This window comes from Mus caroli, unplaced genomic scaffold (assembly GCF_978045245.1).
Source record: "Mus caroli unplaced genomic scaffold, Mus_caroli_1 scaffold_1, whole genome shotgun sequence".
Classification (NCBI taxonomy): domain Eukaryota; kingdom Metazoa; phylum Chordata; class Mammalia; order Rodentia; family Muridae; genus Mus; species Mus caroli.
Window position 1 is genome coordinate 158,863,069 of NW_028227256.1, and position 22,466 is coordinate 158,885,534.

General features: G+C 41.6%; 1 protein-coding gene across 1 annotated transcript in view; it reads left to right on the plus strand.

Moving 5' to 3' along the window:
- The window catches only part of Slc9c2 (solute carrier family 9 member C2 (putative)), a 62,555-nt gene that overhangs the window by 23,181 nt on the left and 16,908 nt on the right, over positions 1 to 22,466 (plus strand). The window contains exons 8-18 of the mRNA XM_021177277.3: positions 1,133 to 1,232; positions 3,903 to 4,046; positions 6,178 to 6,346; positions 8,658 to 8,739; positions 9,465 to 9,628; positions 10,926 to 11,042; positions 11,837 to 11,934; positions 13,016 to 13,135; positions 14,756 to 14,954; positions 15,789 to 15,977; positions 18,963 to 19,112. Coding sequence (XP_021032936.1) covers positions 1,133 to 1,232; positions 3,903 to 4,046; positions 6,178 to 6,346; positions 8,658 to 8,739; positions 9,465 to 9,628; positions 10,926 to 11,042; positions 11,837 to 11,934; positions 13,016 to 13,135; positions 14,756 to 14,954; positions 15,789 to 15,977; positions 18,963 to 19,112 — 1,532 coding nt within the window. The remainder of the gene's footprint in view (positions 1 to 1,132; positions 1,233 to 3,902; positions 4,047 to 6,177; positions 6,347 to 8,657; positions 8,740 to 9,464; positions 9,629 to 10,925; positions 11,043 to 11,836; positions 11,935 to 13,015; positions 13,136 to 14,755; positions 14,955 to 15,788; positions 15,978 to 18,962; positions 19,113 to 22,466) is intronic.

A 22,466-nucleotide genomic window follows, 5' to 3' on the forward strand; every position in this document is an offset into this window, starting at 1 on the left:
AAATAAGAACTAGCATGTACTTACTCATTATAAAAAGAAACTGGAAATAAGAGTTTGACAGTTGTCCCCTATCAAAACATAAAGCAAAACTATTAGCTTTACTCGACTTGATTGTTGAAGTTAAATTAGATAGGAAAGTGCATATATATATAAAGTCCAAAGTGAAGTTAAGTGAATAAATAAATGAAAAGAATTTTGATAAGCGGTAGACCAGTGGATTAAAATCAGTACTATAGTAGTCACAACAGTGGTTAATACTGGAATCACAAGAGTGGCCATCCACTGCCATGCAAATATGCCGAGGAACATATCATCTAAGTTAATGCTTGCAATAAGGATGTGAGGTGCTATTCATCTCACTTAACACCTGCTTTGCAGATTTGGGGGACATTAATGGAGAAAGGGGAGGTCACCTCCCATAAGCAGCGTGCTGTGCCCTGTTTGAAAGCTCTTCCACTGCTTGCTTGGATGTTCTTTCTCTTCCTTTCTGTCTACTGTCACCCTGGGCTCCTTGGAGACTCTGTAGCCCGGCACCTTTAGTATTTTTGTGTTCTAACATTCTCCCTAGACTATGTTTCAACATTTAGAGCCCAGTGAATTGCCAATTTAGTCTGGGAGGGAAGGGCAAATGCTCCAGGAAGCAGCAACTCCTGGCCCACGCAGCACAATGTCCCAAGGTGCTGAGCGGAGATTACGTCATTTCTTTTCCCACTCGCCCTAGCCTCAGTGATGATGTAGGATTGGCAAACTGGGTCAAATCTGCTCTGAGCTAAAAACAGCTTTATGAAAAGAGCAGAATCAAAGAATAAAATCTCATGGAGATGAAGATTATTTGAAGTCTAAAGTCTGTAGTATTTTATTGGCTAGCCAACCGTCTGCATGTTACCTCCGGCTTCTTGCAGCATCATAGCTGAGGAAGGTCCCATGGCTCACAAAGGCTGGGTGTTTATTCTATTGCCCATCTCAGAAGAAGCACTGCTATTCCCTGAGCTACAGCATTAGGCCAATCCCTTGAAGCAACTTTCTAAATAAGAAACGCTACTTTCACCTTTCCTACTCTTTCTTTCCTCAGGGCGCATCAGTGTATAGATTTAATCACATTTAAATTTATTTCACTTTCTTCTCTCCCCAGTGGAATATTTCGGAATGTCGGGCATTGTTGCTTTGGTCACGGTAGGCCTGAATTTGGATTCTTTAAGCTTTAAACCGAGGATGGAGTTCATCATTACTAAGTGAGTTTCCTGATGTGCATTCAGTCTAGATTTCAGAGAATTTTAATACTTGGCCGATCTTGTCTTTGAGGAGGCTAATACAATTCTATTTATTTACATATTTCTATCTTTAACGTTTCAATGTGCCATCAGTGATCAGCATTATCGATGTTGTCATTCTGAAGAAAGAATTGGTGGTTCAGAGACAATAGTGCCTTCTCTACGTCACTCCGATAGACTTATACTATGAATTGTTGGGTTTTTTTTTTTTTCCCCTTCACATCCACACTTGGGTGACGCCATCGTAATGTGTGAAGGAAGGAAGAAGGAAGGAGGTCAGAGCGAGATGCATCACCAGCAAAACTCTTACCTACCCTTCCCACCTGGTGTTGGGGGTTGGGGTGGAGGTGGGTGTGGGGTTGGGGGTTGGGGTAGGTGTGGGTGTTGGAGTGGGGGTGGGGGTTGGGGTGGGTGTGGGTGTTGGAGTGGGGGTTGGGGTGGGTGTGGGTGTTGGAGTGGGGGTGGGGGTGGAGGTGAGGGTGGGGGGTGGATCAGTGTCTTCTCAGACCAATGGATTAGGCCTCCTCTCAGAAACCATGCAAAATCACAGACAGTAAGTCGAAATCTGCCAAAGAAATTCTCATCTCAAATGAAAGCAGATGTGGACAATAAGCCTTCACTCTAACTTTTCCCATTAAAAGTTGTTCAGTGTAAAGGCTGTTCTGAAATAATTGTTTTAAGCATTTAAATTATCCTGTAAAGAATAAATACCTGTGATGGAGGATGGCACCTTTTTTTTTTTTTTCTTTTGGTTTTGCAAGATGAAACAAATTTGGCACCTATAACTTTTGTTCCTTTGTTCCTTTGATGTGTTTGTGAACGAAGCTTGGGACTAACTGGTTTATAAGGCTTGCGGATTAGTGTAGCAACTGCACTTGGTTGTTGGTAGTGCTGCCTTTCAGTAATTACTCATTACTTACTGTAATTGGTCATTCCACTTGTTTGGTCTTTTAAAAAAGATTTATTTGTTTATTTAATATGTATGAGTACACTATAGCTGTCTTCACACACACCAGAAGAGGGTATCAGATCCCATTACAGATGGTTGTAAGCCACCAGGTGGTTGCTGGGAATCGAACTCAGGACCTCTGGAAGAACAGTCAGTGCTCTTGACCACTGAGCCATCTCTCTAACCCTTGTTTGCTCTTTCACTTACGCCACTATCTTTTCCTGCCTGCTATGTCCTGACTGTTGAATTTGAAGCTGGTGGCAATTCGAATAAGATATTTCCAAGCCAAAACCAAAACCAAAACCAAAACCCAATAACAACAAAACCCAAAAGCATGCTATTGTTAAATGGTATACCTGCTTATATTAAAAACAAACAAAAAACAAACAAACAAACAAACAAACAACTTACTAGGCATTCTAAACTTACGTATTTTTGGATCCTACTATTTGCAAAGGGATTGTTGGACCCTATGGAGATATTTTTAAAATCCTTCAATTCCTCAGTTATTCTATGACAGTTGAGAGGTAAGAGTTGGGACCTTAGCCGGGCGTGGTGGCTCACGCCTTTAATCCCAGCACTTGGGAGTCAGAGGCAGGAGGATTTCTGAGTTCCAGGCCAGCCTAGTCTACAAAGTGAGTTCCAGGACAGCCAGAGCTATACAGAGAAACCCTGTCTCGAAAAACCAAAAAAAAAAAAAAAAAAAAAAAAAAGAGTTGGGACCTCAGGGCCTCCACTCCTTTCTTTCTTCATAGGAGCTCTGAGTGGCTTGAATCCGGAAATTGAAATAACTTGGAGAGTCACACCATGTGCTGATTATATCAGATAATGCTTTATCACAGCTAGAACAGGGCTTTGTAATGCTCCTTCCCTAGGGTAGATTTTGAGAGCCATTTTTGAGGAGACAGGCTTTGGGGCTGAACAGCTTACTTCACCAGTTTAAAGGGGAAGTCCTACGAGAGGGAATCGAGAGGAGGCGGGGTTTGAGATCTGTCTGTTGATGAAGGATCTGGCTCCTCCGACTCAAGCCAGCATGGAGAGCATCATAGATTTTTCCCAGAAGCAATCCAAGAAAAATCGATTGCTTTTCCTTGCTTTACTGTGCTGGGATAGCATTTCAGGAACACAGAAGAGGTCATGTCTAACCAGAGTGCGTTGGATGGAGAACACAGGAAAAGAACCGGGTTTCCAAGACTTGTAGGCATTCAGCAGATTGAAAATCAGACAAGAGAGATTTTTCAAACTAAGGGGAGGAGCATGTGCCAGTTCCAGCAGGAGAGGTGGCAAGGAAGTATTGGGTCATTATCACCCATCAGGTACCCCGGGGCCTCTTTGCAGCCCACCCTTGGTCTGGGCTTTGCAATGTCAGCTCCAGTACTAGGTAAACTGCAGGCTAACCCCAGAGAAACTGGTACATCGCCAGCTTGGGGAGAGCTTTTAATTCTCCGCTTTGCTCTTTTGTTGTGTTTTGAGAGGCATCCCATGGGTTTTGGTATAATGAAGATAATGATCTGAGTATCTCAGCCTGACAAAACACCTTTTCATGTTGACCGTAACTGTTACGGAGACCACAGCTTCCACTGAGATAGCGGTGATAGGTGTAAAATGGGTGCTTTCATGTGAAAAAGAATAGATCTTAAAGTCCATTGATTATAATGTGTTTTCCTTTTCATCCCTCCTAGGTTCTTAATAATGTGCTCATCTGTATATGAACACTTAATATACGCTTTCTTTGGCATTGTCATTGGCTGTGGAGAAATCAAGTATTTCAAATTTAACTCCGTAGTTTTCACTGTGACTTTATTCGTAACAGTGAATTTTGTAAGGTAATGATTCTATTTTAGTTTCTTTTGCTGGGCTTAGATTATTGTTTTTGTGTCTATGTGCATGTATGTATTTGTGTGTGTGTGTGTGCATGTTTGATTTTATTTTGTTGAAGACTCATTTGTTTCAAGTGATCTGAGACACAATATACATATTCTGTTGGCAAAGATCCCCTGAAGGTAGATTCTGAGGGGCTGGAAAGATGGCCCGGGGGTGTAGAGCACCCACTGCTCTTTCAGGGGACCTGGATTTATTTCTCAGCACCTATAAAGCAACTCATAACAGACTGTAACTCCAGTTCCAGGGGGATCTAATGCCTTCTTCTGGCTTCTGACGTCAGTAGTAATGCATGTGATACACAGACATACATGCAGGCAAAACATCCATGCACATAATAAAATAATGAAGAAAAAGAAAGGTTATATTCTGAATTTTGTCATAAGATCCTATTGAAAAGTGACTATAAAATAAGGAGAAACACATTGAAGTAAGTATAGAATTCTTTTCTGGTTCTCTCTCTCTCTCTCTCTCTGTATATGTAGTGCATGTATGTATGTATGTTTTATATGTGTGGGGGTGTATAGGTATGGGGTGATGGGGTGTGCATGCACACACATGTGTGGGAAGGCTGAGGTTGATTTTGAGGCTCATCTCTGACTCCACCTTGCTTACTGAAGCAGTGTCTCTGAATGAAGGCCAGGGCTCATTGAGACATCTATTCCCGTAGCCAACCCTGGGAATTTCCTGTCTCTGCCTCCTAAGGCTGGAGTCACTGGTCGCCCCCCACACCCACCTGACATTTACTTGATTTGGGGGGATCTGAACTCCAGTCCTCATATTTATTTGGCAAGTAATTTTACCACTGAACAACCCCCCTCCCCAGACCTAGTGTGTGATTCTGTAGGCGCTAAAGAAAATTTTGTTTGGTTAAGTTTTTTAGCATGTCTATAATAATTTTTATTTTGGTCTGATCAGCTCCTCTTCCAGCTTCTCAGTCATTTTATTATTTCGCACAATAGATAAATTTGTCAATATGCTTTGAAGAAATGTCCCTCCAGGAACTTACTCCCTAACCATACACTATAATATACACCAGAATATTAGCGATAAATTTTTATTCGTGTGTAGAACCTCTCCCACTGTACAGATCCTATACTGTACACAAAACTGGGATTAGCCCGGTGGTTTATTGATAACTATGCTGTCTTCTCATTCCTGGAGACTTTTTTTTTTTTTACATTCTATGCCTATTTTTTTTATTAGATATTTTCTTTATATACATTTCAAATGCTAGCCCGAAAGTTCCCTATACCCTTCCTCCACCCTCCTACCCTACCCATCCACTCCTGATTCTTGGCCCTGGCATTCCCCTGTACTGGGGCATATAAAGTTTGCAATACCAAGGGGTCTCTCTTCCCAGTGATGGCCGACTAGGCCATCTTCTGCTACGTATGCAGCTAGAGATATGGGCTCTGGGGATACTGGTTAGTTCATATTGTTGTTCCACCTATAGGGTTGCAGACCCCTTCAGCTTCTTGGGTGCTTTCTCTAGCTTCTCCATTGGTGGCCCTGTGTTCCATCTTATAGATGACTGTGAGCATCCACTTCTGTATTTGCCAGGCACTGGCATAGCCTCATATGAGACAGCTATAACAGGGCCCCTTCAGCAAAATCTTTCTGGCATATGCAATAGTGTCTGGGTTTGGTGGATGATTATGGGATGGATCCCTGGGTGGGGTAGTCTCTGGATAGTCTATCCTTTTGTCTTAGCTCCAAACTTTGTCTCTGTAACTCCTTTCATGGGTATTTTGTTCCCTATTCTAAGGAGGAATGAAGTATCCACCTGTTGGTCTTCCCTCTTCTTGATTTTCTTCTGTTTTGCAAATTGTATCTTGGGTGTTCTATGTTTCTGGGCTAATATCCACTTATCAGTGAGTGCATATCTAATGACTTCTTTTGTGATTGGGTTACCTCACTAAGGATGATATCCTCCAGATACATCCATTTGTCCAAGAATTTCATAAATTCCTGGAGACTTTTAAGTGACAGCTAGTGCTGAGTACATGATTTTAACCACAGACGACATTCCTGTATGAAGTGCGTTCATTTGTTTGTACTGTTTCCTGCCCACAGGCTGCTTACTATCATTTTAGTGAGCCCAATTTTGATGCATTCAAGTTATGAGTATGACTGGCGTTGGGGATTCGTCATCGCATGGTCTGGGATCAGAGGCGTTTTCAGCTTACTCTTGGCTCCCGATATTTACAATATTTCTCGATTTAAATTACCAGCACCACATATGGTAGGGAAGATAATCATGCGTTATGATTATTTTATTTACTCATTATTACTTATTTTGTAGCACACTGTACCCAATCTTAAAGTTAACCAACTTTGAGTTAGATTTAAAAAAAAAAAAAGATGCACTCTTTCCATTGCAAAAGTGCCTTGTCAGAAAAGTGCTTATGTTGACAGTGATGAGGGGCCAGCGTTCACATAGCAATTATTATTAGGGCGACTTGGAGACGTGATTTTCAACCCTGCCTTCATCATTCACTGAGCCTCAGCTTTATTTATTTATTTATTTATTTATTTATTTATTTATTTATTTATTTATTTATTATATGTAAGTACGCTGTAGCTGTCCTCAGATACTCCAGAAGAGGGCATCAGATTTCGTTATGGATGGTAGTGAGCCACCATGTGGTTGCTGGGATTTGAACTCTGGACCTTCAGAAGAGCAGTCCGCGCTCTTAACCATTGAGCCATCTCGCCAGCCCGAGCCTCAGCTTTTAATGAGGATCAAGACGATGCTCTGTAAAACAGCTGATGCTTAATAAATGCCCTGTGAGTTTTACTGAGCACACAAATGCCACCTTTTCCCCAATAGCTATCAGAAAGTGTGACAATAAAATGCCCCGGTGTAGAACATTCAAATCTCTGTGTAGCTGCTAGAACAAAACCTGAGGTGCTAGGTAAGTGTACCCAGGAAAGGACGAGTCTATACATTGTTGCATAAAAGACATCCTTTAGTCTTCTGACTCATTTAAAAATGTTTGACTGTAGCCGATATAATGACACATGACTTTGACCCCAGCAGTTGGGAATCAGAGACAGGTAGATCCCTGTGAGTTTGGGGCTAGCCTGGTTTACATAGCAAGTTCCATGACAGCCATAGCTTTGTAGAGCGACTGTAACAAAACAAAACAAAACAAAACAAAACAAAACAAAACAAAACAAAACAAAACAAAACAAAACAAGCCTGGCTGAAGATATTGTGATCTGCAGTGGAAAACAATACTTGGTTTCCTCTCTTCTTCCAAATCGTGGACAAGCCGGTGGATAAGTCTTGTGACATATAGTGCTGTAGCAGACACCCTAGGCATGGGCTGGCAGCCTTAGGGGCACTTCATTATTTGTTCATTTGCTTCTGCAGCGCTGGGGCTCAAACCTAGGACCTCGCATATACTAAGCAAATGTATTACCAATACCCTAGTCTCTGGACCTCAGTATTTATGACAGTGTGGAATGAGATAGAAAAGTTTCTAGACTTCTCCAGGGCCAATTTTCCACAATATACCCATGGAATATACTTCAATTTTTTCTTGGAGGGAACAAACCGCCACCGTAGCCACCTTCTCATTTGCTGAGGGGTCTGGAAGTGAGTGTCAACAGTCCCTGATGTCTCAATGGCTCAGTGCTGGCCTGGGATTTTTTTTCTCTTCATTGCTATTTTGTTCCTGCACCCAGAGGTCCATAGAGAAGACATATATATGTATTTTTTTTTGAGATTAACTGTCAACCCTTTTCATTTTGAACGTGGGGAAATCAAAGTAAAGAAGATGGAAAACTGTATTCCTCCCCTAGGCCTTTTGTAAGACTTTAATCTGTGGCCTCGGCCTGGGAATTAATTTGGTGTTGAAGAAAGTCTGAGTTTCGCAAAGACATACTAACCAAGAACTTACCCTCCTGGATTCTCGTCTGTGAAATGAGTTGGCCTCAAGTGTGAACTTTTAACTAACCTCTGGGCATCATTTTTACAGTGTTTTCTAAGTCTGCACGATATTAGGAATCCCCTGAGTTGCACTCCAAGCCTACAGTCATGATATAGTCATGATAGGTCTGGGAGTCAGAGGTTTGACAAGCACCTCACATGTTTCATTAGTTTGGGGAAATGTTTTGGAGGGGATCTCGTTATTAACTTCATTTCCTAGTAAAGAGTCCTAAGCTATGCTCATAGGGGTTACCTGGCTCCAGGGCTCATGGCTAACAGATGACAAAGCTAAGCCGACAGATGTGTTTGTCTTTTTGTTTGCTGTGGCGTTTTTTCCCCCACCATGCAAGTGGCCACAGCCTTGCTGACTAGTGTCCTTATTCTAGAATACACATCATTTTTCTTTTTTTTCCTCATTCAAACAAAAAGCTAATTTCTGCCCTAGTGTACTATGACCAAACAGTGTCCACAAAATGACCCCTTTGTTTTTAGCTTGTTGGAAACAAAATGTAGGACTATAGATTGAGTTAGAATTTTGCAGGTGGGTAAATGAACATTGTTCTTTCCTGGAAAAAGTATTTGATATTTTGGCTATAATATCTGTATGTTTTGTTTTTAGTTTATCTTCTATATACAAGTACTATCATTATTGACAACAGGAATAAATTCACATATGATGCTTCGTTCAGCCAATACGTTAGGTAAAGTATATGTGTTATTCAGAGGTTTACTGGGAAAAATGCAAATAGAATATTAATGCAGGGTTGTGTAGAGGTTGCTTATAGATCTCAGGAATTGACTTAAAATGAGTTATTTTCGTTAATGGATTGTATATTGATCATTAATTGTAATATTGGTTCATATAATTTAGTAGAAACCAAGTGAATAGAGCCTTTAAAAAAGGATGGGTCTTTTCCTTCCACCAAGGCGTCTAGACTAATGGGATGTGGGGACTGGAGGATAAGCAGCTTGTCTTTAAGGACACACCCATCATTCCTGTGCATCCGCCAGCGGTTAGAGCTTAAATACATGAGACACATGAGTGACAATACCTGGATGGTTTTAGTTTTCCGACCTGGCCATCTTTTTAGTCAAAGTCAGGGATTCCATTGGCAGAAGAGGAAAGGAGAGAATGGTGTTGGGAGATACTTCACAAGTTCTACTAAAGCTGCCTAACTCCAAAAGGAATTGAATCTGCAGACAAAAATATACTGTGTTAGATAAAATCACAAATGGAAACATTTAATAATGTCTAAGTGGAATTTGAAACTATTTAGAATACAATACATAAGAGCAGTGACATAATAAATAAACATGTCAGGTAGAGAAATTCAGAATAAGCTCATTGGTCAAGGGGAGGAGAAGGAAGCCAAGGTGGGTACTCTGCTAAGGCCTTCACTACTTTTTTTTTTTTTTTAAACCACAGGTTTGTGTGCTCTCTCCCTCCCAAGACAAATGGCTGTTCGAAATGCCATTGAACACATTCAGGAGACTATACGGAACACAATAACTTTATTTAAGACAGAAAAAATTTTGACAAACGTTAACTGGAACGTAGTAGAAGAAAAAGCAAAAATCGAATACAATCCTGTGAGTTGATAGTCTCACATTCCCTCTCTGGGTCTTCCTGTCTGTCATGACTCAATATTAAAAAACATGATTCTGGGACTGGGGAGATAGCTCAGTGGGTAGAGTGCTTGTCACACAAGCATGGGGACCTGAGTTTAATTCTCAGAACATACATAGAAAAGCCTGATGTGGTGGTGCCTGCTTGTGGCCCCAGTGCTTCGAGGTTCACAGGACAGCCACGTAGCCTACGCTGTGGGTTCCTGCTTCCATTGATAGACACTGCATCAAGAGTTGAATGTATATAATTGTCAAAGAACAAAAATCCCCTTAAAAGTCAAACATAAGCAAAAAAACTAAAAGAAGGTGAACGGCTATTCTGAGGAAGGACATCTGACCTTTAACCTCCACACTCATGAGCACACATGTGCACACACGCAAACATCTCTGTACATGCACATACACACAGTCCTGATTCCAGTTACTGTTTGGTTTTGGACCCCGGGACAAGGGACTGAGGTGCATATTTTAGATTCCAAAGCAGTCCTGGCTTCCAGGTTCTCCCAGCATCCCTCAGTCCCCACCTGGCACACCTTGACCCCAACCTTGAATTTTCTAGCCCAGGGGCTGGGCTGCCCTTCCTCCAGGTGTTCCTCCCTATATAATCCAGACATTTTGGTCTCTCTCTCTCCTTCTCTTCTCTCTGTGCACTCTCCCTTTCTCTTTCTCCTCTTTCCCTAATCCTTCCCCATGGCAACTCCTCTGACCTCCATCCCTGGGGCCAGTGAACTCGCCTGAGAGCAGCTTCCCAATAAACCTGCCTTTAGTATAATCTAATCTCGCCTTGAACTGGCCCATTTCACCGGTGGCATAGGAATAACCTATCACTAACTAAACGCTGTAAAACATGTACTAGCTTTGCTGTCCTGGTGAGGCAACTTCAATTTCCTCCCTAAAAAGAAAGTCGTTATGATTGATTGTCCTTTCTATCAGATCCAAGAAGAATGGACATTTCTTAAAATGAATTGCAAACAATGATCTTGGCCAAGATAATACTTCAAACTGGTTAAGATCCTGAGAGAACTTCCCTGTGTGTTATAAAATGCAGAAAACACTGGCTGATGTATAGAATAGTGGAGTATAGATGGGTTTGGAGGATAGGTGGAATACTGAAAACAGCAGTGTCGTAGAGAAGCATATCACCCAAGTTACACGTCGCTCGCCAGTGCAGCGGTTCTGAGTCGGTTACCGAAAGCGTCTTTAAGTACAGTGTTTGCCCTGTCTTTACCAGTTTTACTTATTTTTGACTTTGTTTCTTCAGATTTTAAAACAGACTCACGTTCAAGTTTCCCACAGTCCCCTCAGTCCAAAAGAGGAGTCCCCAACCGATGAAGTTTTAATAGAAGAGGCCAGATTGCATGTAGCTATAATACAAATGGTTGGTATCATTCTAACAGTCTTAATTACATTTATTTTTGTCTTACATGCCTTTAATCTTTAGGGTTTTGAGGCGATTAGAAAACCCTTTTGTCTCCTTATATAGTCGATTGACACAATTAATGTTTGAGCTACAGAAATTTATTTATTTATTTATTTGATGTGTGTGCATGCATGCGTGCACATGTGAGTGTGTGTGTGTATGTGCGCTCACGCGAGTGCGTGTGTGTGTGTGTGTGTGTGTGTGTGTGTGTGTGTGTAAAGGCCGGAAGTTGATAATGGGTGTCTGTCTCAGTTGCTCTCCAACCTTACTTTTGGAGACAGTGTCTCTTACTGAATCTGAACTCACTGTTTTGACCAGGATGAGAGCTGGCAAGCTAGCTGCTCAGTGAGTACAGGCACATGTCACCTAGCCGGGAGATCTGAGTTCTAGTCCCCGGTCCGCTTAGTGGAAGGAGAGAGCCAGTTCCCACACATTGTCCTCTGACCTCCTTGTGCTCACACAAGCAATAAATAAATGTAAAAATAACTAAATAAAACTGTGAAAAGAAGCATATGTTATATGTATGCTTTGTTTTTTTGTTTTGTTTTGTTTTTTTCTTTTGAGGCAGCCCAGGCAGGCCTGGCACTCATGACAATCCTCCTGCCTCTCAACTGCTGGGATTACAGGTGTGAGCCACAGTTCTCCGCCATTCCATTTGTCTTGATCCTTTGTAATTTCTATTTAAATATAAGTGTATAAATATATGTAAGTATGTATAAATATGAAATGCTAAAATATAAAACCTGTTTTAGAGTAGCTTTGAAAAGCAGTGTAACGATGGTACCCTTGGAGTAGAGGCAGCTCGAATATTAATCGGTGCCACCAAAAGTTACTGCCCCATCCACGGAAAGTAAGTGAGACACTTCTTTAATTGATATTTCCCAAATGGAATGAATGTATCACTATGGAAAAACCGAGAACTGAATGTCTGGATTAACCAAGCTGTCATTTCTGCTATCTGTATCTGACCTTCTGTTCACCCACCCATTCACTCATTTACCCAATAACAATTTTTCTTCTTCTCCCTCCAGCTCCTTTTCTTTCCCCTTCTTCCTTCCACCTTCTCTCCCTCCCTTCCTCTATCTATTCCCCTCTCCCTTTCTTTCTTTCTTTTTTTTATGCTGGGCCTTGAGCATGCTGGGTAAACTCTCACCACGGTCTGTATCCCTACCCTACACTCGTCTTGTTTGAATGGCCTCTTTCCATCCTGCCTCCCCTCTTCATTCGTCTTATAACTTTGGAGATGAATCTGGCTTAATTAAGAGACAAGAGAATCCATGGATGAGAATCTACATAGCTTTGCTTGCTCTTATGATTATTTTGCTTTTATATCATATTCACTTTATTAGAAAAGGTACAGAAGCCTTGTTCTCGGACTGCTCTCCGGGGATGGCGTGAGCTCTGGAATACTTGGCCTAAATGACGCAGTACAGTCTGGTGGGAAAGGTTCAGCATCTTAGACATGTACCAGTATCTGGTCCCCATCCTGACAAGCAGTGATGAATGGACACTCTGAGACAAACCTGTGAGACAGTGGTGACAAGAACAGCCAGGGGACATTACTATTTCAACAATCTGGTGCTTTCTGAGGGAGATCTACCATTGGCCCAGGATTGCATTTGGGAAAGTTGGGACATTCAGTTGCTTTAGGGTTGGGCAACATGAAACAACAAGAAACTTAGTTCCAGAACTCCAAAGGGGACAGTCTGGAGCGGCTTTAATTACGTTCTGTCTCAGGTCAGGATAGATCTAGGAACAAGGACACAGGCGTGTCAGGCTAAAAATGTCACTGAAACGTGACCATGGTGGACAGGTGAATAGGTGCAGCAGCTAAGGGCTGAGTAGGCTCACATTGAATTTGCATATCTTTCCCCCTTTTAGTGTCCCAACTGAAACATATTTTTAATAATATTTATGTGCATTTTTCTTAGATTCATGAGTATTTCTGATGTTTCAACTTATGTGAGAGCTAGGAGTTGGCTTATAAAGTTTAAAAACATGTTAACTTACTTGGAATATCACAAAGAAAGGATACTTTTCACTGTACCCGGGTAAGTATTAAGAACCTTTAGTAGTGACATACACAACATTTTAGAGTAGAACACCCCTCCCTTAAAACTAAGTTTATATCAGATATTTACAGGTTAAGTGTTGACTGAACAGTGTGTTTGCCTTTTCTATTCTGTCTTAGCAACTTCATTGATACCCTTGTTAAAGAAACTGCTAGCATCTTAGGGCTCGCTTATATACCATGTTGTGTACAGTATTCATCCTGGTAGAGGACTGAGCCAGGGTGAGTGATATCCACGATGGGCTAAATTTAGCTCTGTGTAACTTCATCAATAGAATAGTGTAGTCTGTTTTAATAATATAGCATTGATGTCTAAAATTAAGGAAACATTAATTAACACTACCTTAAGAATGCCTGTTACTGATTTTCCAAAATGTTATAAAATACCCACTTTTCTTAGCTTGGGTAGATTTTTCTCTTTCCTATGTAGACTGTGAACTTATATATAATTTTCAGAGCAGGAAAACAACCTTTTTTCCTCCCCAACAGTAGATTTCAAAACAAGAACATACTGGGAATAGTTTTTGCTTTCATCCATTGAATACATTGAAAGAGAACATTAAAAAACAAATCAAACTCCTAGCATCGTGACACATGTTCAGGAACACTTACCACTTTTCTTGTCTCTGTGAGGGGACACTGGACATGAAGCAACTCAAGGGAGAATAATTTTGGCTCAAGGTTTGAGGAGGCATAGGTCACCATGGCAGAGGAAGGATGGCATTGGGAGAGTAAATCTGTTTGCTCATACCTAGGTAGAGATGATTGTCTGTCTATCTGTCTGTCTGTCTGTCGTTTCCCTCCTTCTCTCCCTCCTCCTCTCCCTCCTTCCTGCAGTGTGTTTATGATTGCAACAGCCACATCATATCCTGAAGCTAACTCTCTACTACACTCTTCTTCCTTTGGTTCCCACAACCCTTGCACCCCTCTTCCGACGTGCTCCCTGGGCCTCAGAGGCAGTGACATAAATGTCCCCTTTGAGGCCAAGCACTCAGCTGTGCCTGAATCTAACCATTGTGACCAGTTGTGAGTCCCTGCTTTGAGTGTGGCCTGCTGTAAAAGACGTACCCCTGACGGGAGTTCGCTGTGCTAGTATATGGGTATACGCTTATATATTTGGAAGCCAGTTTTACTGTCCATCTGACAAAACTTCAGCTGACAAAAGTTCCGCCATAAGAATTGTGTGCTCCTCAGCCATGGGCGTTTGGCCCAGCTCCACTTTGGCAGGTATATATTGATTTATTACATACATTGATGGAACCATCCTCTTGTGCTCCTCTATTATAATCTCTATATAAAGCATGCCTGTTGTTGCTATTGTTTCAGTTATTCTGAGACAGGGTTTCTCTGTGTAGCTCTGCCTGTCCCGGAACTCACGGTACAGACCAGGCTGGCCTTGAGCTCTGTTATCTAGCGCCTCTGCCTCCTAAGTGCTGGGACTAACAGTGTATACCACCATGCCCTGATGTATGTTTGTTATTTTTACTTATCTTCTCCATATTATTTCTAGTTTAATTTGTTTAGACAGATGTTGGACTTCTCTCCTTACTGGTTATACTTTAAATGATCTGGTATTTTATTTGGTCTTTTTCTTTTCCAGGAATAATAAATTTCTGATTTTTGTCTATCACATTATAATTTCAGAAGAATTTGAATATGCAACATATGTTGTAACAATAATGTATATTTTCCCCATGATCATACATTTGTGGCCAATTGCAAGAGAGTTAAATGTATCGGCACTGACATCCATAAACTACTATTTTATGTTTTTATATACATTAGAATCAGCACTGAAGGTACTGTGGAAAATAGAAATACGTTGTATAAAAAGAATACTTCAGATATTTTTGAATCCACTTTTGCTACTTTATTATACTTGATACCAGAAACTGTTTGTTATTACAGCTGGTGGGATCCTGGGATGTTAACACCCTTAGTCTGAGCCTTGGACATCAACTAAGTCTCATAAAAGTAGAGAGACTTTCAAGGAGTAGGTGAAAAAAAAATCTCAGATATAGATACCTCCCTTAAATTCTTCCTGAAATAATGCAGAACATCCCCATAATGCATTGTATAAACAAATACAGATGAGCTGGCTTGAGAGCCACATGTCAGACCAGATAGCTCGGTGTGACCATAGTTTATCATGCCTCATTATTAATATAGTCTTACAGCAAACTTGTTTATTGCTTTTAAAATTTTGAATCACATTCAATGTTATGATGTGGAAAATTAATAGTTTAGGGGGATTCCAGACAAATAGCTTAAAATTCAGCTTTTATTATACAGCTCATGGGGCTGGAGAGATGGCTCAGTGGTTAAGAATGGGCACTACTCTTGTTCAGGGTCCAGGTTCAGTTCCCAGAGTCCACACCGAGTGGCTCACAATTACTCCTAACTCTAACTCCAGATCCAGAGCGCCTGGTTCTCTCTTCTGGGCTCCCTGGGCACTTGCACACATGTGGTACACACAAACACACACTCAGGTGAACATACACACACACACAAAGAAAATAGCATTTAGAGAATAACTCATTTCTAGTTGACTTACAGTTTTAAGTCTTTCCTTCTCCCCTCTGACAATACATAGCTGTGACGGAGTAATAGATACTCTTTGTTTTTTTAAACAGGTACTAATTTTAAAAAGGAAATATTTTCTTCAGAATTGGAATACTTTGGACTTTTTTATCATAGTCATGGGAATCACGGATATACTGTGCATGTACTTCGTCAAGCTGAGACCAGACAGCTTGATTCTCATCCAGTTTACGGTGGTGATAGGATATTTAAGAGTGATTAGGTTTCTTCCCATCTTCAAGGTAAGGCTTCTTATACTGAAATGCTGTTTCCCTGCATGGTTTGCTAGGCGATTTACTAAGTTTCACTGCTTTGAGAGACACAAGAGAGGGGGAGTTGCTTCTTCCAGAATGTTCTTTGAATAGCCACCTGCTCGTTTGCCCCTCTCACTCTTTCTGCCGTTACTTACTTCTTGCCTTCACAGAGGGTTTTCCAGTCACAGCAGAGACTGAGCGGAGACTGGAGCTCTACGCCCCAGTTTTACACCTCATCCTTTTTGCTCTCTTTCATCAGCCTAGTTTTTTTTTTTTTAATTTTCCTTCTATTTATTAGTGATGCCCATTTAGTGTTCATCAGAAATGCTCTGCAGAGTTGTATATGTAAAATCCACTTAAAGGGATAATTTCGATGCTATGGTATTTGCCTTTGGGGTTGAGCTGAGAGCTCACAAACATTACACAAACTACTAGACATAAAGAGGAGTAGTGAGGCTAACACAGCTTGGTAGAACTTATAGGGACAATCAGTTTTTATGTAGATGTCTTGTGCACATAAATGCACAAGAGAGGGTTTCTCTGTGTAGCGCTGGCTGTACTGGAACTTGCTCTGTAGACCAGGCTGGCGTTGAACTTGGAGATTCCACTGCCTCTACCTCCCAAGTGCTGGATTAAAAGTATGAGCCACCTCGCCCAGTGCAAGATAATTATTTTAGAAGTAATATTCTATGAAAAAAAATTAAAGATGGAAAAGGTTTTAATGGTGTTTTGTTGTTTGTTTTTAAGATTTATTTAATGTGAGTGCTCTATCTGCATGTACACTTGCATGCCAGAAGAGGGCACCAGATCACATTATAGGTGGCTGTGGGCCACCATGTGATTGCTGGGACTTGAGCTCTGGCACTCTGGAGGAGCAGCCAGTGCTGAGTCATCTCTCTGGCCCCTTGGTAGGGTGTTTTTATGTAAGCCAAATTGTTGTGTGACTTTTGGGGAGAGATGTTAAAAGAAATCGTCTGTACATTTCAGATCGGGAATCCATGACAGGCCAAAGCAGTGATTTCAAGTGCCCCTTGGCAAACCTATGAGTTTTGGGGGTTTATTTAACAGTAATGTGGGCAAAGGGTTTCTTACAGAGATGTGGGTGAATCAGAGGAGGCAGGTCCGTTTCCTTTCCCTAGCATTCCTTACTGTTATATAATTTTGGGAAGAGGCCTTGTGACCCTTGTAAGTTTCAAGGACTTTCTGATTCTTGTGAGTGGTTTACGTCCTGAGTCTTAAAGAGAACTTCCTCCCGAATAGAATGTTTCACTTTAGGGGAGATTGTTAAACAACAGAAATCTATTGAGAATGCGTCCAGCAATTCTCTATCAGTTAGCCCTGTGTCTTGTACTACCTGACCAAAATCTTAACAAAGAGTATTTAAGAAATTAACATTATTATTATATATTTGGATTTTTTTTTAATTAAGCATTCCCTCTTTGCCAGGAACTGGGGGAAACACTTTATATAACTTATCCAGGTAAGCTCCTTGTGAAGTAGATATGACTTCTACATAAAGTTTGGTACCCTAAAAATTAGACTCAGCCCAATGTGACTTTGAAAGGAAATATACCTGCTTCATCAAAGACTGAGAATATTGGAGATCTTTATTTTAGATGCCTTAGGAGTCAATGGTCAGCTCAGTGGGTTGTCAGTGTATCTATCACAGAGGAAAGCTTTGAAAACATTTTCTTTAAACAAGATCCCTTTACCTACAAAAGGCAGCTAATAAAGTCTGACTCCGTTCCTTTAATTCTTTCACTATGGTACTATTTTCTTGTTACTTTTTCTCCTCCTAATATTGAGTCTTTCACCAAGCACCGCTGTGCTCTGACCCAGCATGGTCTCTGTGGGAAGCCCCCTTAGTCACATGCTTGACGGTGTGCTTCGGAGCAATGGCTTCACTGGATTTCCAGGCTTTATTTAATACACTCATTTTGTACAAGAGGGAATAGAGTCCTCAGAGCCACGGGGAACCTGCTGGAGGTCACAACCCCATTCTCTTAAGTCCCCACACTGACTAGTTGACCTCCGCCTAAAGTAGATAAATGTAGACTGTGGATGGAAAGTGGCCTGCGAGGTGTATTCTTCACAGCTGTTACTCAGGGTTTTGGGGCACGACTTTTGCTTTCTGAAATTGAAGTGTAGAGAGACTGAGGGACAGGGGCATGCTAGAGACTCCACCTAAAGCTACAGAGTTACTTATTAAGCTTTAACTTCTTTAGGGTGTGACTGCAAACCCAAATGTCCGTGGATTCAGGCAGAGGCCTTTTGGAAACAGGTCTTGCTAGATCACACCGTACGGTGCCTGACATTGTAATGAGAGACAGACCCAAACTCTACATTTCAGAGAAGTTCCTGGACATGTTTTTGGTGGCCTATAGATGACACTCTGAGAGCCTCTGCTGGGGACGATGCTTTTTATATTCTTTCTTTTACTTCCTTTCCTATTTCTTCCTTCCTTCCTTCCTTCCTTCCTTCCTTCCTTCCTTCCTTCCTTCCTTCCTTCCTTCCTTCCTTCCTTCCTTCCTCCCTCCCTCCCTCCCTCCCTCCCTCTCTCTCTCTCTCTCTCTCTCTCTCTCTCTTTCTCTCCCTCCCTTCTTTCTTTCTCTAGTTAAAAAATAAATTAACATACACTAATTAGGTTTCATTATGGGATTTTCAAATGAAGTTAGATTTTTTTAAATTAGTTTTCTATCTCCCCCTCTTCTCTCCTGTCCTGCTGCCTCTTCTTGTAGCATACCCCACCCCCTGCACCCGCCTCCTTTCTTTTTTGATGTCCCGTGTGCTGCTGCCCTCCCTGCCTTGGTCAGCTCCTTTTATTCCCTCCTTTGATCTCCATCCTTGTTTTGTAGCCTGTACCCACACTTCCCCCATCTATGTACAAACACATACCATTGTAAACTAGATCCTCGAGCGAGAGAAAGCACTTAATGAGATGTATGATTTCCCTGCCCTCCCCTGTCATTCCAGATTATAATACCAATACTAATAAATATGGCAGACGTTCAGATCAAAAAGAGCCTCAGCTTGATGTACAGTATTACAAAAGGCTATGTCAAAAGCCAGGAAGATGCCAAGCTTTTGATAAGGCAAATTTCTGGACGTGAATCAATCTATCGGGTAAGAATCAGGCATTGGTCGGTTTTTTTTGGAGGTGGTGATGTGGGTGGGGATGACCTTTCGTAAGAGAGTCCATGCTTGTAAGATCAGCTTGTCATGTATTTGACCAACAGACAGAGTTCAGTAGTCAAATGGGTTCTAATATTTGTTATATGAGGTGCTTCAGAAAACAGCCTGAACTCTCTCTCTCTCTCTCTCTCTCTCTCTCTCTCTCTGTGTGTGTGTGTGTGTGTGTGTGTGTGTGTGTGTGTGTGTGTGTGTGGGGTTGCATGTGTGTGGATACATTTGGGTGTGCATATGAGACTCTATTTCAAACAAAACAGGGCTAGACACAACACAACAAAACAAAACCACCCACCCCCATAAAATTCAAACCAAACCAAACCAAACCAAACCAAACCAAACCAAACCAAACCAAACCAAACCAAACCACCAGAAAGAGAATTGAAAATCCCAAAGAAAGCCAAATTTGAACTGGATAGTGGTGGAGCCTCAGGTGAGGTTTATGGTTGTAGAGTCACTGCGAGTGATGAGGTAAGCACAAAAAGGTCAATGAGTTGAAGAGGAGCCACTGGTCCAAGAAGAGTTGACAAGTAAACTGTCCCCTATGTGACTCAGCTTGCTCCTCCAGGCCTTGTCTGAGACCTGTTTTCCATAGTCATTTAAATCACATATGTATGAATGATTTGTTTATCATCCATATGGCTTAGTCCTTGTCTTAGAGTTTTACTGCTGTGAAGAGACACCATGACCAAGGCAACTCTTACAAAGGAAAACATCTAATTGGGACTGGCCTACAGTTTCGGAGGTTCAGTCCATAATCATCATGGTGGGAAGCAAGGCACAGTGCAGGCAGACATGGTACTGGAGGAGTCAAGAGTTCTACATCTTGATTTGCAGGGACCCAAGAGAGGATTGTCTTCCTCAGGCAGTCAGGAGGAGTGTCTGTTCCACACAGAGCACAGCTTGAGCAGAGGAGCCTCAAAACCCCACTCCCAGAGTGACACAATTCCTTAATAAGACTGCACCTCTTAATTAAGTGCCACTTCCCATGGGCCAAGCATATTTAAACAACCACAGTCCTTGCTTCAGTTTTTCTCACAACTTCCAACTTTCTCTCCCTTTGCCATGAGGACTCTTTGGTGTGATTTTCAGTCCAGCCCTCTGTTGTGTGCCTTCTGCTCTTTTGTGGACCCATTAAACCACACACACACACACACATACACACAATATACACACACACATATATATGTACACACACAGATATACACACATATATACACACATATATATACACATACACATATATACACACATACATATATATGTATGTATGTATATGTACAGATATATACATACATATGTATGTATGTATATACACACACACACACATATATATATAATTTTGACAATCACATTCTTATCTTTAAAAACCAAGATTCCTTCCTTCTCCAAGCAATAATTTCTGTCTTCTAAAATGAATAGTCTCTTGAATCTCTTATTTTAAAAGTTTCTCTGCTTCCTGGATGAATTCTGCTTTCTTGAAGTCCCATTTCATATATGTTGTATTTGTTTCTTATCTTTCATTCTTTCTCTCTCTCACCCCAATGCTTCTTGATTTCAGTGTAAATCAAGGTCTAAACTAAGTGGTGTAATAGTTGAGAGGCACTTTCTCAGCTCAAATAAAACTTCCGATTTAGATACAACAGTGAGTTTAAATCCTAAGCGTTAAATCCCTAATACAGCAATTTCAGTGGGCTTTGTAAGTAGCCAGAGGGTTGGAGGTTATGTCTTCTGCTTGCAGTGCATGCCTTGAGCAGTGACTGTTAGTGGCCTCAGGCCTGTGACCAGGAAAGAGATTACAAACTTACCTATCTTCTTTATGGGATCAACATCGATATGCAACAGAATTGTATTCTGATGATTTATCATCACAAACGGAGAATGAAATTAAGGCAGATACTGAAAGGCTGGGCTATTACACCGTAGTTTAGAAAGACAAGAGAGAAGCTAGCGTTGTGGTTCATGACTGTCATTTCAACAGATGGGAGGCCAAAGTCATTGTAGGCCATGCTGGACTACATAGTGAGCTTCAGGCCAGTCAAGGCTACACAATAAGACCCTGTCCCTCCTCCACCACAGTCCTCCCAAAACCAAAGCAAATAAACAGAGAACATGGAGAAGTTCCTAGGAGAGAAGGCTTTAGAAGAAGACAAACAGGACCCGGGGAGGGAGCTAAGAGCAGTTAGAAACATTTAGGAGAGGACAGAGTGATCTGGAAGCAGTCACCTTGGTAACAGGTACAAAACAAACCTTCAATGGGCCCTTTAAATGGGGTGGGAAGGGGGAGGACTCTAGGGAGCTTGAGAGATAACCCAGCGGTTAAGGGGACTGGCTGTTCTTTCAGAGGATCTAGGTTCAGGTCTCAGCACCCACGTGGCGGCTAGCAACTGTCTGTATCTCCAACTTCAGGGGATTGGGTGCCCTCCCCATCTAGTCCTCACAGGTACCAGGCGTGCATATGGTACAGACATACATTCAGACAAAACACCCCTACACATTAGAGGAAATAAAAATCAAGAAACAGAAGACTTCAGTAAGGACTAATGGCTTTGTGAGATGTGCATTAGATAGGGGCATCTTCAGAAGCGACCTGGTGCTTCTGGAACCTGGCCCATGGCTGTTTACCTGCAGAGAAGTAACAGACATTGCCTTCCTAGCAGCAGGTGGGAGTGACTATTGTCCTGAGTCTCCATGTGAATATAATCCAGTTCTGCATGAAAATGGCACAATGCAAAAAGGGCCAATGACAATTATAATACTAAACTGTTTCATAAAAACGCATATCTCGTTTGCATATTCAAAATTAGGGCCCTACTACATATAAGTTAAAAAGCCCAAACAAACAAACAAAGAAGAAGAAGAAAACTCCAAAAAAATTGTTTTGCTTAAGCTTTGGACAGCAGACGAGTCAGTCGTCCCGTGGCTTGCAGTATCTGACTATCTTGCAGGTACTCGTATGTGACAACCCAGGGAAATGTTCAGTGCCTGCCTCAGAGCTGTTGGCATGGCTTAGAATATGCTCCAGAAAGGCTCGAAGCCAGGTTAAGCTTTATGAGGAAGGGCCTGGGACCTACTGAGCATCCCACAGTATCTGTTGTGTGACTGGAAAAAAGCAACCACGCCATCTGTTGGTCTCCATGGGAAGTTACTTCTTCAGCTATATAAGGAGTGGCCTTTGGGGAGCATGAACTCATTACAGGACGTGCTCACATCATTGCACTTGTTTCTGAGCTCTCAGCAGAACAGATTCCCAAATAGCTCTTCCCTCCACACAGCCCCAAGTTGGTATCT